Source organism: Letharia lupina (genome assembly GCF_014066315.1).
Source record: "Letharia lupina isolate WasteWater1 chromosome Unknown contig_2, whole genome shotgun sequence".
Lineage (NCBI taxonomy): Eukaryota > Fungi > Ascomycota > Lecanoromycetes > Lecanorales > Parmeliaceae > Letharia > Letharia lupina.
The window spans coordinates 1,744,800-1,758,631 of record NW_023502971.1 but is presented as its reverse complement, the minus strand read 5'-3'; the positions used below and the strand labels follow the sequence as shown (position 1 = coordinate 1,758,631).

General features: G+C 37.5%; 2 protein-coding genes across 2 annotated transcripts; one reads left to right on the top strand and one right to left on the bottom strand.

The window, feature by feature from the left end:
* Positions 1–2,784: 2,784 nt before the first annotated feature.
* On the top strand, positions 2,785–3,998 carry HO133_004562 (uncharacterized protein; the record flags this gene model as incomplete). Its single annotated transcript, XM_037295478.1, has 5 exons — positions 2,785–2,853; positions 2,940–2,961; positions 3,061–3,129; positions 3,184–3,275; positions 3,330–3,998. 5 exons carry the CDS (start codon positions 2,785–2,787, stop codon positions 3,996–3,998), a joined length of 921 nt encoding a protein of 306 aa, XP_037157479.1.
* Positions 3,999–4,309: 311 nt separating this feature from the next.
* HO133_004561 (uncharacterized protein) lies at positions 4,310–9,686 on the bottom strand (the record flags this gene model as incomplete). The annotated part of the gene is made up of 7 exons (XM_037295477.1): positions 4,310–4,746; positions 4,817–6,173; positions 6,225–6,497; positions 6,547–6,701; positions 6,762–7,421; positions 7,475–8,827; positions 8,888–9,686. 7 exons carry the CDS (start codon positions 9,684–9,686, stop codon positions 4,310–4,312), a joined length of 5,034 nt encoding a protein of 1,677 aa, XP_037157478.1.
* Between the last annotated feature and the right edge of the window lie 4,146 nt (positions 9,687–13,832).

Sequence of the window (13,832 nt, the reverse complement as noted above, 5' to 3'; positions counted from 1 at the left end):
TTCTCTTAAATACGCGCTACTTTAATATCGTTATTTAAAATTAATTTAAATTTTAAAATTCGCTTCTTTAAAAGCTTATTTTTAATAAATCCTTTTAAAAACTTCGAATAGAAATCATCGCTAAAGCGTATACGTTTTAAAATCTTTTTCTATATAATAATCTAGATAAGAATTTCTTTTTATTATCTCGATATACTATTAATATTTAAAATCTTATTTTTAAGCTTTAATCTAAGTTTAGTTAAAAAAAAAATTTAATACTTCTTAAAAAATAAGAGTAAATAAATCTTTAGCTTCTTTAAATAGATTTTAAAAATAAATATCTTCTAATTAAAGCGATATTTAGCTTTCTCTTATTTTTCGTAAGCGAGAAAATAGCGATTTATTAGATTCGTAATTAAATTAAATAGAAACTACTTAAAAAATTCGAAAATTATATTTCTTAGATTATAGATTTAATAATATTTATATTATTAGATATTAAAATCGTTTTCTAAGAACTATATATAATAAATAATTCTAGCTTAATTAATAATAAAATATTTAAAATTTATAAAAAACTTAATTTCGACTTTATAGAATTAGCGTAAATACTCTCTCTTATTAATACTCTTATAAGAATATATTCTTTTAAAATAAAGTATTTTCGCTTTAATTAATATATTCGCTAAAAATATAATAGTAATTAATATAGATAAATCTTCGCTAATTATAAATAATAAGTTAATATTATAAAGTTTATAATTATAGATCTTTAACGTAGTTAACTCTTATTTTTTATTTTAAATAATAATTTTTAACTCTAATAACTATAAGATATTACTTTATAATAAATTTTTTTATAAATAATTTTTTTTCGAATTAGTTATTAACGCTATAACGACTATTAATATTATCTTTATTATTTATTATATAATTTAAAGATAAATCTAATATTATAATAATAATAAATCTTTTTCTTTAAAAGATAGAGGGATTAGAATTATAAAAGTGTAATTTATTAATAATTAGCTAATAAATATAGACTATAAAAGATATAAAGTTATTATAAAGTTAAATAATATATTTAATAGTAGAACTAATCTCTAAGAAATATTAAAATTTCGAGATATATAAAATAAATCTATATTCGCTAAGTCTCTAGATATATAAGATATATTATTAAAATTAAATTCTAAAAGAAATCTTAACGTAATATATACGATATCGAGGCCTTAATATAAGTAGCGTTAAGGTCTATAACAGTATTAAATCTAATATCTACTCGATTTTAATATTAAAAATATTAAACTTCGAGTCTACTAAGTTTCGCTTATAAAAGAATATATGCGAAGGGGAGTATTGAAATTCGAATTACGTGACTCTTAGCGTCTTAGCGATTATATAACTATATCACGTAACACGCCTTAGCGCGTCTATATTAAGTCGCTCTTTTCTTTTATAAAACTCTATAGTTAATATAACTAAGTATCCTATCTTTATATTTTAATAAATTCTATAAATTATAAAATTAATTAAAATAATAATTAAAATGAAAAATCTATAATAGATATTAATATTAACTTTTTATTAATTAAATTTAATTTAATTTAAAGTTAATTAATTCTCTAGAGATCTATTATTAATATAACTTCTCTTTTTTCTATTAAAATTTTACTATTATTCTTTTAAATTATAGAATTTATTCTACGATTTCTAATAATCTAAAATTTATAAAATTTAATCTTATAATTCTAAGTAAATCTTAAATTAAAGTATTTTCACTCTTCGAGAGTCGAATTTAATCTCGATATTAGAAAAAAAAAAAAAAAATTATAGATTTAATTTATAGACCTAAACTTATATATTATATTAAGAAATTTTAAAGCTTTTATTATAATTAGATATTATTATACTCTATAATATACTCTTAAAGCTTCTTTCTTAATATTACTTAAAGTTAAGCTTTAATCTCTCTATTTTATATATATTTAAATACTTTATATATCGTTATATAAGAGAGAGAGTAATAATATTTATTAAATCGAAGTTAAAATTATTCGAATTAAGCTCTTTCTTTAATTTTTATAAAGATATTAAATTTAATCGAGATTTATTTTATATATTAATAGCTGATTAAAAGATATATAACTATTACTTATTACTTATTAACTTCGCTATTAAAAGAATATTTTTTAAATATATTAAATTTAGCTCTCTTATTTAATCTCTTTTTTATAAAAAATCTTAATATAATTCTTATAAACGAGTTAACTTATCTATAGTTAAAGTTAAATATTTATAATATTTAGAAAAGAGTTATCGATTAGCGAGAGAGAAAGATATAAGTCGATTGAGAGGAGTAGGGCTTGCCGTTATATCGATGATATCGAATTCTTCGAGGGAAACGCATTAACTCTCGATCTGACGCGTCTTATTATCCGATTTTCGCTTATACGTAGTTGAGTGTTGTCGTAATCGAAGAATTCGCTTATACACCCATGTGTAAATGTACGCTCCCTTGAGATCTCTTGGCTCCTCTAACGTGCCGGACCGTAAGTTTACGCCTACTGCAGCTGACGAGTTGGGACCCGTGGTAGCCATGGTAGTGGTAGCTATCTATGTCGGATTTATCGGATTTAAAATGGGCGCAAATGGGGGTAGACACGATTAGGGTTCTCTTCCGCTAGGAATCCAGGCATTTTTTTCGCCCACCAGTGCCCTCTTTCTCCATGCTTTCAATAACCTCCATCCACAAGCCCATCGACCCTCATCGATTGGGTAGCGGTATCTTTCAACGTTACAATGGTTACCCAGGCCGAGTACCTCACTGGCAATAAAGAGGGTATAGAGGAATTCATAAGTAGATTCGATGTAAGTCAAGAGACGATGTCCTTGCCTCTCAACGTCTTTATCCGGTCTCTGAAGGTGTCATTGCCTTTCGCTCATGGGACTGTCAGGTCTTCCTGTTTGACTGCGATGGTGTGTGCTCACCCACAATTTCGCAATATCTTGACTCGTCCATTGGCAGCCTGGACCAGTCGCATTTTGAGCGACGAATCTAAAGATATAGAAGGATAGGCGTCTTATGGTCTGGAGAGCATCTATTCGAAGGAACAGTCGAGACCCTCGAGCTGCTGCGCAGTAAAGGTCGAATCTGCTCCGATAGGCCTCACTGAAAAATTCAAATTGACCATTGCATAGGCAAGCAAGTCGTCTTCGTCACAAACAACAGCACAAAGTCTCGCGCCGACTACAAGCAAAAGCTTACAAGCATGGGAATCCCGGCTACTGTTGTACGTCTCTCTGTTGAGAGTCCCGTGCTCCTTCGCTCAAGTGAAGGCGACTAGGATGAAGTTTTTGGCTCTTCCTATAGCGCCGCAATCTACATCTCCCGCATCCTCCAATTGCCTTCGAACAAGAAAACCGTCTTTGTTCTTGGCGAAGCGGGTATAGAGACTGAGCTCGACGGCGAAAAGGTTCCCCGCATCGGCGGTACAGACCCTCTCTTAAATCGGCTGATAGGGAAAGACGATTACGCCGACATTGCATCCGGGACATCTCTAGACCCTTCTGTCGGCGTGGTATTGTGCGGTCTTGATTTCCACCTTAACTATCTGAAGCTCAGCCTGGCCTTCCACTATCTCCGCCACGGCGCCGTCTTCCTCGCTACAAACATTGACACCACCTTACCCTCATCATCCACTCTGTTTCCTGGCGCAGGTGCCTGCTCAGCACCTTTGGTGGCTATGCTGGGAGGCAAACAGCCGACGAGTCTGGGCAAACCGAGTCAAGCCATGATGGATGCTATTGAGGGGAAATTCCAATTCGACAGGCAAAGAGCCTGCATGATAGGGGATCGGCTGGACACCGATATCCAGTTTGGGATCGAGGGGGGCTTGGGTGGAACGTTGTGTGTGCTTACGGGTGTTACGAAGGGGAAACAGGATTGGGAGGATGGGAAGATTGTACCTACAGCTTGGGTGGATAAATTAGGCGATCTAAGGGAGGGCGCCTGAAGATGCTCAGGTTCGTAAAAGCCTCGTTGAAGATTGAAACACTGAGCATGTTTGAGATGTATTATTGTGTTTTTCAGATCCATGAGAGTATTGTTTAGTGAAATTGTTGTTACTCAGACACAGCACAGTCCTAGGCTAAAGCTACCCATAATATTTACCATGTGAGTCTCGCTCCATGCGTTAAAATCCCTGACGCCTCGCTTCTATCCAATAAGTGAACTGTTGCTATCTAGTCTCACCTCTGACTAACAACTTCATGGATCGTCAGCCTTTTCTTTCCATTTCGAGTCTCGGCGGAATTGGCTTCACATTCAGCTTTCGATTTCCATGCTCCCTGCGGCCAATCCCTGACATGAGTGGATGTCCGCCATAACATCCGCAAAGACTCTATTCAACTGAAGGGCCACTTTCCCCCTGTCCCATTCCCCTCTGGTCCTCCAGATTTCATTCATCAATGCCGAATAGACTTGCTCCAGTTGTTCAATACTGCAGCCACTTGTCTGGGCAACAACATTGTGAAGCAGATTGGCGCTGAGCGCTTGGTCAATTATCAGTTGGGGTTGAAGAGTAGCGAGGGCTCTAGAGGCACCAGGAACGGGGTCGTTGAGAATGGAATTGATGTCGGTTCTATCGCGATGAAACAATGGCACCGCCGGCGTTTGTGACAAGCGCTCCGGTTGAGAAAGCTGACCTTGGGAGCTAGAAGGATCGCTAGGGTTGCTGTTGGGGAGGGCAGATGATTGGGAAGCTAGAAACGTTAGCAGATCAGACTTGTGCAGCAAACGCTATGTTTGACATGGAAGAAAGCTTTCGCGTACCTTGAGTGTTACCTCGAGTGTCAGGAAGCTGAGAGTTCGCTTCCGCTGTGTCGGGGAAAGCGGAGAAATCTGGTCCCTCAATCTTGCCTGTTGTGCTTTGGGTGTTCTTGTCGGCAGACGATCCCGTATTCCTCTTATCTGACGAGGTGGTTGATGCATAATTTGTATAGTCGGCCAAATTTGAGCCTTCAGCTAAGGGCGTAATCAGACTCTTCTGAGAGAGGCTTCCGGGTATTGATCTTCGCTGGTCAATAGAAGCAGGGCCCCCAGTATAGGAACCCAGAGGGCGAGTTTGAGCAGAAGGTCCGAACGAGCTGCCCTGAGTCTCTCTTTCGGTAGATGGTGCATCATCACTAGGAGATGTATGAATATTGCCCTCGCCGCGAGAAGGTACGGAAGTACCGTTACTCTGATGATGTCCGTGGAGATTGCTAAGATCTGAGAGTCCGGCAGACAAGCCGTTCGTAAGCGTACTAGGCTGCGATGGATTAGAGGGTGTTGTCGGATGATGGGTTGTTAGACCGTTTATGAGGGGCTGTCCAAGCACAATTGGACCAACTGAATGCTCCGTCGCCGATGCCCCAATATCACCCGGCGGCACGTTTGATGGAATGATAGCCAACTCCCGCCCTTCTACCGCAGCGAGTCGCTTAGCCTTTTCCACCATTTCTCGTTCTCGCTTGGTCTCTCGGACGTATACGTTTTCGAGCTCGGCTGCTAGCCATGGTTCTTGTACTGCAATATTCTCCATGTCCACCTCGACATTAGCCTGGAGCTCATTTGCCTTGATGAGCCGGTCCTGATCGTCGATTGCCTTGGCGTCTTTGGCTAACTTCTTAATGTCTGACGCAAAGTCTTTAGGCCTCTTGTAGTAACCGTTCGACAAACGCTTTTCAATGGTGACTATCTCCATATTGTAAAAAAATTTGCCTGATGCTTCATTGATCAGTCCGGGCTCGCCGTGATCATCTGTGGCTTTCTCAAAGGGCCGCGATGGGTCTGGTTGCCGCTCCTCTGGCGGTAAGTCTGTGGTGATAATGTTTGGGTCTTCCTCCTCATACAAGTATCTTATTTGGGTTTCATCAATCACCCCAGTCCTAAACTTCTTGTACCTTAGTTTGATCTGGTCCATAATTGGCTGTATACGGAGTTTCAACAGGTTGAGATGTAGCCTATCCTTTTTCTTCTGCGCCTTTTGCTCTGCTTTGGTAGGAGCTGGCGGCTCCTTGGGTGGTTCAGGGGGGACGGGCATAAGGACTTCGAACCTCCTCTTCTTCCGATTCGCAGGCTCTGGAAAATCAGCTGGAGAGGCGTTGAGTTGATCTATGACAGCATTGAAGTATTCGTGGCGGGATGGCTAATGGCATATGAGCAAAATAATTGCATAATCCGGCTCACCAAAGCTTACCATTAATGGTCTCGGGATATCATATTGATTTTTTCTCGAAAAGTAAAACAGATCCTTGATCATTTCCCGATCAATGTCCCGCTCATCACACTCTACGATTCCGAGAAGTAAGATTGGGTCTGTGGGGGCCAACGTCCGTAGGAGACTAAGAAATGTCGAGATGACGGGCTTCCCCACTGTTCCGTACCAGGTGTCCACGTTTGGAATATAGATAACGCTTGGCTTATGTCGTCGGACTTCGGTGAAAAGCTGCACTACGGTAGCTTCCGGTGACTTCAGCATTGTTAGCTAGGAGATGCCAGCCGGAGCAAGCCCATCATACCCTTGTCGAGTCGCTCAAAAGCGTGGGAAGGTCAAATGATTGCACGTGCAGGCCTTCGAAGTGGTTCAACAGAGCTCCAGCAAGGTACTGTTGTCCCATGCCAGGTGCGCCTTTGATAAGCAGCCTTGGCCGAAAAACACGAGACCGCTCGAATTCTAGTCACGGTTCAGTACTAAGGTATGCCCGGTGGGGAAGGGGGGAAGGTTGTCAAATACCTTGCTGCATGCGTTCCACCACCATGCCTCGATCGTCTTCTGCATCTTCAAATTCGGCTTCTTGAAGGGCCGTTAACCGCTTTTTCTGGGGTAGAATATCAGCCACTAGACTCTCAATATCGGCAAGTGGATCTCGTAGCAGAGGCTCGATCTGCTCTGGCAAAGGTGCCGCGCCAGACGACGCGGATCTTTCGGATGATGGGACCATCTTTTTCACAGAAATCATGAAATCTTTGGCTGCGACGTTGATCGTCTCTGGCCTGATTTGGAGTTTCTCGTTGGATTTGTATATCTGCGGATACCTTCTTTGCACTGCGTTCAGAGCTGCTTCTGTACATAGTGCACGAAGATCAGCTCCGCCGTATCCCTTGGTCAGTTTTGCAATTTCATTCTTGAAAGTAGAAGTCAACGGAGGATCCCAGCCTTTTGTATGGATGTCGATTATGCTTCGTCGGGCTTCCGTGTTTGGCAAAGGGAAATAGAATTCCCTGTCGAATCGACCGGGTCGACGGAGGGCAGGATCAATTGAATCGGGGCGATTGGTGGCTCCAATGACAATGACTTGGCCTCGACCATCCATACCATCCATAAGGGCCAGCAGTGTCGAAACTATGGAAGCATGAATTTGTTCCTGCTTGCTAGATCTAACAGGTGCAAGGCCTTCGTCGGCGTCAGTAAGAGGCAAACAGTACATCCTGTGCGGCGCTGCTTACCGTCAATCTCGTCGAAGAAGATGATACTTGGCTGGTTTTTGCGTGCTTCTTCAAACAAGAGTCTAAGCTGACGTTCTGCCTCACCTACCCATTTGCTCAAAGCATCTGCGCCTTTACGCATATAGAAAGTTACTTTTCGTCCTTGTGAGCTGACACTGTTGGCAAGGGCTCTTGCTAACAATGTTTTACCAGTTCCGGGTGGTCCATGGAACAGCACACCTCGAGGCGGCGTCACGTGGAACCGTTGAAAGACCTCCGGGTAGAGCAGAGGTAGAGCGACCATCTCCTTTAGCTGGTCTACGTGGCCTTGCAGACCACCAACGGCATCGAAATTTACATTCTGATCGACTCCCAGAGGATCCGCATCCGCGAGAGCTTGTTTTTCCTTAACCTTCCCGAGGTTCGCAGGAGTTCCAGAAGGCCCTTGGAGAGGATCAGCACCGTGCAGTTGACCAGGAGGCGGAGGAAAAAGGCTCGGGCCGGCGGGGTGTGCGGTAGTCGGCGTCATGCCAACAGCTCCTCCAATACCAGCGGGTCGTGAACGCTGCGCGATCTCGTCATCGCTGCTGTCAGAATCCGCACCAGCGACAGCGCCAATGCCTCCTGGACCACCGAATACTGGAGGGGGACCGCCTGCGCCACCAAACGGGCCGTACGTCGAGAAAAGACTTCTCTGCCAAGTTCCGCCTGCGCCACCACGTCCTCTTCGAGATGGAGTTGTTGCCGATGGTTCCCCATCATCGTCTAACGTTAAAGCAAGGTCCGGCCGCAGAATACGATAATCTACAGGCTTTCGCTGCCGTGTCTTGGGTTTTTCGTCGTAGAGGATGCCCGCCGTTCTGGCAGCTCGACGAGAACGGCTTCCTCGTAATTCATCCAACTCCTCTGCGAGCTCTTCGGCAACTTCGCTATCGTGCTCGTCGGAAACTCGTTGACTGCGAGGATTGATCTTTCGACGTTTCGGACCTCTCCGAGCAGGAGTACTGTCATCTTCGTCATGCTGCCTACTAGCCTTACGTGGAGAGCCAGACAAAGCTTCTGAATCTGAGACATCTTCTTCACCGCCTTCCTCGACTCCGGGCTCAAAGTCACTGCTTTCTTGCTGACCGCTTCTCTGAGAACTTCGAGTTTTGCGCTTACCAAGGGTTGATCGTACAGCATGGCGTGTCGATCGACCACCTGAACGGCTTGCTGCTTCATCGGCACTATTTGCTATACGCTTGCTTCCACGTCGCCTTAGGTTCCGGCCAGGTTTGTTTATTGGGTCTTCATCATCTTCATCCTGGGGGCCATCGTCTTCAGACTCAGGAATGACAGCAACTTCGTTGTCGGCTTGGATTATGTCTAATTCTTCTGGCCGTGAATTTTTAGTCGCTGCTGTAGAGTGCGCTTGAGGGTGTTCGTCCTTGTTACCTAGATGTTCTCGACTGGCAGCGACTTCGAGTCGGTTTCCCTCGTCCTGGAGCTCATCAGTATCGAAATGCTCTTTCGTCCTTGTTGAGCTCTCTTCGTCTTCTTCGTACACGATGCTGGCGGGCATTTTTTTAACACCTTTGCCACCTTTCGTAGGCCTCACTGTTGGAGGGCTTCGCGTTCCAGGACGTACGACATCGACGTGATGGCCCGAGTTCGTTAGAGCTACAACGGCTTCTGTCTCATCCTGCGCAATTCGACTACTTTTCCGCGTCGCTGAAGTCTGCATGTGAGATGATGTAGGTCTCGAGGCTCCAATGCTACCGCTGCGAGCTCTAGTGCTTCTTCTAGGTTGTGCAGCATTTTGCCGAGGCGTAGTCCTGAGCTTTATGACCAGTGAAGGTTTGCCTCGTTTCTTCTTTGGTGTGCCATCCTCATCTTCGACCCTAGTCTCACGTATCCCTTCCGAAAGATCTTCACTATCACTCTCTTCGTATACCGGCTTTTTCTTGGCCGCCTTTCGCCTTGGCCGTCCACTCGGTCCGATCTCTGGCGCTTCGTCCTCAATGTCATCTTCTGCAGACAGCCCACCACTCAACTCGCTCTCCTCAATTACATCAGAGTCATCGGAATCGTCACCGCTGTAGTTTCTACGCCGCTTCTTTCGCGAAGCGCTATTTTGGTGGGCTTTAGACGATCTTGACTTGAGCGGTTTCGAGGCCGATGTGCCGTATGTTTCATCCTCGGAATCAGACTTGGTTGGATCGATGTCGCCTTTCCGCTTGTGTCGAAGAGGCATTATGTGAAAGACCCAGCGATGGGCCGGTCAGGTCTGGGTTAGATAGCCTTTTCCTAGTTTGTGCCACCTGTGTTAGGGTTTCTAGCTGAAGTTTTGAGATCTCCGAGAGAGGTTTCGCATCGCATCTTCGTCGAGCGAATGTCACTTGACTTGGGTACTCTGGCTTAAGCTACTAGGAAAACATAGCAACGAAAGCCACGGATGAGTAAAATGAGCGAGGGTGAGTAGTTGGAAGACGGATTCGGGTACGAGTAAGATTGGAAGTTGAGGTTCAGATCATGGAAATGGTAGATACCACAGAGAATCTGAGCACATTAGACAGCGATCCAGAGCGCGAAGAGATGATTATTTGTATGGCAAAGGCTGAGAAGGCGGGTGTTGTAGAGTGGCCCTCGGGCTGAGACCGGCAGGATATGGTTTCGCGGAATGCCAAGCCGCTTGTTTGAAAAAGCACGAGCTCTAACAAAACGCACCACCGCGCGCTCTCTGTTATTCCAGATCTTCGACTCCCTTCAATGCGCATTCATTTCATGCCTGTCCAACTCTCGTACCACGACTCTCGTCAACAATGCTACTATTCTTGAAAGCCCCCGTGCGCTGGAGAAAATCGAAGGACAAATACATGAGAAATTGTCAAAGCTCTCCAATTTCGTATGAGAAGTCAATGTCAAAGAGTTATCAAGCACATGAATGATGTGAGCATGCTCGCCGTCGACGATCTGACGCAGGTACCACGCGGCTTGTGGGGAGAATTCACGTGGGGAAAAAGCACAAACGTCAAGGCGCTAGTGGACCTTCCTACTCGGAAATGCAGTTTATAAGATTCGCACTTTTATAATTACAGACTTCATGATATTATAATATTAAACAGAGGTTTTCTACTCTAGTATTAATTATATATCTATAATCGTTTTAATATCACTTTAATATTTAAAAAAGATAAAAAGATAAAATAGATATTACGTTCTTAGCGTAACTTAACGAGATATAGTTTTCTTTAGCTTTTTCTTTTATAGCTTTTAGATATTAACTAGCTTATATTAATTAAAGAATTATCTTTCTTTATAAATACGTTTTCTTTATATCGTATAATTATTTTTACTACTTTAAGAGTATATCTACTTCTCTTTTTATCGATTTTCTAATATTTAATAATAATATTAACTTTTCTATATTAATAAAAAAAGATATAATCTTTTTAATTCTCTTAATAAGTCTTAACGCGATTTAATACGAGACTAAGAGTAAATTAATTATATTATAGAATTTTTTATTATTATTAATATTAATATATATAGTAGAATAAGATAGAGCTAAGCTTAAAAACCTTGAATTTATATGTGCAGCCAATCATAAATTTGAGGTTATTACGCCTTTTGGCTAGACTAGCTAAGTCATCGCGGGTAAATAAATTAGCGTCCGCAACCATCAAAATCTCTCCCTTCCGCGTCTCCCTTATCAAAAAAATAGGTGTACGTTATTAACATATAGAATAACTTTTTTATTTTCTATTAAATTTTGAAGATTTTTTTTTAAATTATAGAACGAAATGTGGGCTTTTAGATAAAAGAAGAATTTCTAAATTTAGTCTTATAATTATTAAAGCGCAAGGAATTCAAATATCGCTCATTAAAGTTCGCTTATCAAAGACCGCTTATCAAATTTACTCGACAGCCCTAATTAAAAAAAATGGTTATGAATTTAATTTATAGGCCTTTACTCGTATTTAATAATACTATTAACTTTTATTTTATTTTTATAAGAATATCTTTTAATTTAATAATCTTCTTTCTAATACGCGAGTAATCTTTATAAATATCTTTTTTTTTTACTTATTTATTTAAATTTAAGAAATCCTTAATTATCTTCTTTTAATTACTACGAGTTTAGATTTATAAATTAAATTTATAATCTATTTTTTTTAATTAGAACTATCGAGTAAATTTGATAAGCGAACTTTAATAAGCGATATTTGAATTTTTTGCTATTAAATAATTATAAGACTTAAATTTTTTAATTCTTAAATTATTAAAACGTCCGAATTACGTTCTATAATTTAAAAGAAAATTCGAAAGATTTTATTTAAAAATAAAAAAGTTATTTCAAATAAGTTTAGATTTATAAATTAAATTCATAGAAAGTAATTACTTTTTAAATCTAATTTCGAGATTAAATTCGACTCTCGAAGAGTGAAAATACTTTAATTTAAGATTTACTTAGAACTATAAGATCGAATTTTATAAATTTTAACTTATTAAAAAGTATAAAATATATTCTATAATTAATAGAAATAATTTTGAAATTTTAATAGAAAAAGAAGAAGTTATATTAATAATAAGTTTCTTAGAGACTTAATTAACTTTAAATTAATTTATATTTAATTAATGAGAAGTTAATTTTAATATCTATTATAGTTTATTTATATTTATTATTATTATTATAGTTTATAAAATTTTTATTCATTTAATAATTTTAATAATTTATACGATTTTATAATTATTAGAATTTTGGAATTTTAGAATTTTAGAATTTGAGAATTCTTTAGCGAGAGAGATTAATAAGGTAGATTCGAATCGAGAACGAAGCGAAATAATTTCGAGTTTTATTAAAGAATATTCTTAATAGAGTAAATAAGTTTTTAATAAGTAATACTTAAATTTCTTATCTTTAAATACTTATAAGACTGAATTTAATGAATACTTTTTTATTTAAAAGCGTAAGTTATACTCTATAATTTTAAAAAAAAGTTAAAGAATTTTAATAGAAAAAAAAGAAGTTATATTAATAATAAGTTTCTAAAGTATTTATTAACTTTAAATTAGTTTAGATTTAATTAATAAGAAGTTAATTTTAATATCTATTATAGTTTATCTATATTAATTATTCTTATTTTTAGAATTTTTAGAATTTTTAGAATTTTTAGAATTTTTACGAATTTAACGATTTTACGATTTTTACGATTTTTATAATTTTACGATTTTTTAGCGAGGGAGATTTACGGATTCGAATCGAGGACGAAGCGAAATAGTTTCGAATTTTATTAAAATTATTATTACTCGACTATCTAAGCTTATATATAAGAATATTCTTAATAGAGTATATAAGTTTAAAGTTTTCAATAAGCGATATTTAAATCCTCTATCTTTAAATATTTATAAGATTAAATCTAAGAATTCTTTTTTTATTTAAAAGTGTTAATTTCGTTCTATAATTTAAAAAAAATTCTAAAATTTTAATAGAAAATAAAAAAGTTATTCTAAAATTAAATAATATATATTTATTTTTTAATTAAGTCTGTCGAGCGAACTTTAATAAGTAATATTTAAATTTCTTACGCTTTAATAATTATAGAACTAAATTTAAGAATTCTTTTTTTATTTAAAAGCGTAAACTACGTTCTATAATTTAAAAAAAAAATCTTAAAAATTTAATAGAAAATAAAAAAGTTATTCTATCTATAAATAATATATATCTATTTTTTTAATAAGAGGTCTCGAAAGGGCTAGCGAACTAACTTAGTCGATCTAATTAAAGAGCGTAACGAACTCGACTTAATAATTAACTATATATATAAATTTAATATTTTTTAGCTTAGTTCTATCTTATTCTATTATATATACTAATTTAAATAACGTATATCTATTTCTTTTAATAAGGGCTATCGGCTGTCGAGTAAATTTGGTAAGCGAACTTTAGTAAGCGATATCTAAATCCTATGCCTTTGAAGAACTATAAAACTAAATTTCAGAATTTTTAAATCATTAGAACGCTCAATCTATACTCTATAATTTAAAAAAATAAATCTTAAAATTTTAATAGAAAATAGTAAAGTTATTAAAGGGTTAAAAGTAGAGTACGAGATTTTAATAGTTACGAACGCTAATTTATTTACTCGTAATGTCTAATTAAAAAGCGTAGTAATTCTAAATTTATAATTAGCTATATATATGAATCTAAGATTTTTTAACTTAGTCTTATCTTAATCTATTATATAAGTTTAAATTTATAAATTAAATTTATAAAAAGTAATTAATTTTTAAATCTAATTTCGAGATTAAATCCGACTCTCGAAGAGTGAAAATACTTTAATTTAAGATTTACTTAGAACTATAAAATCGAATTTTATAAATTATAGATTATTTAAAA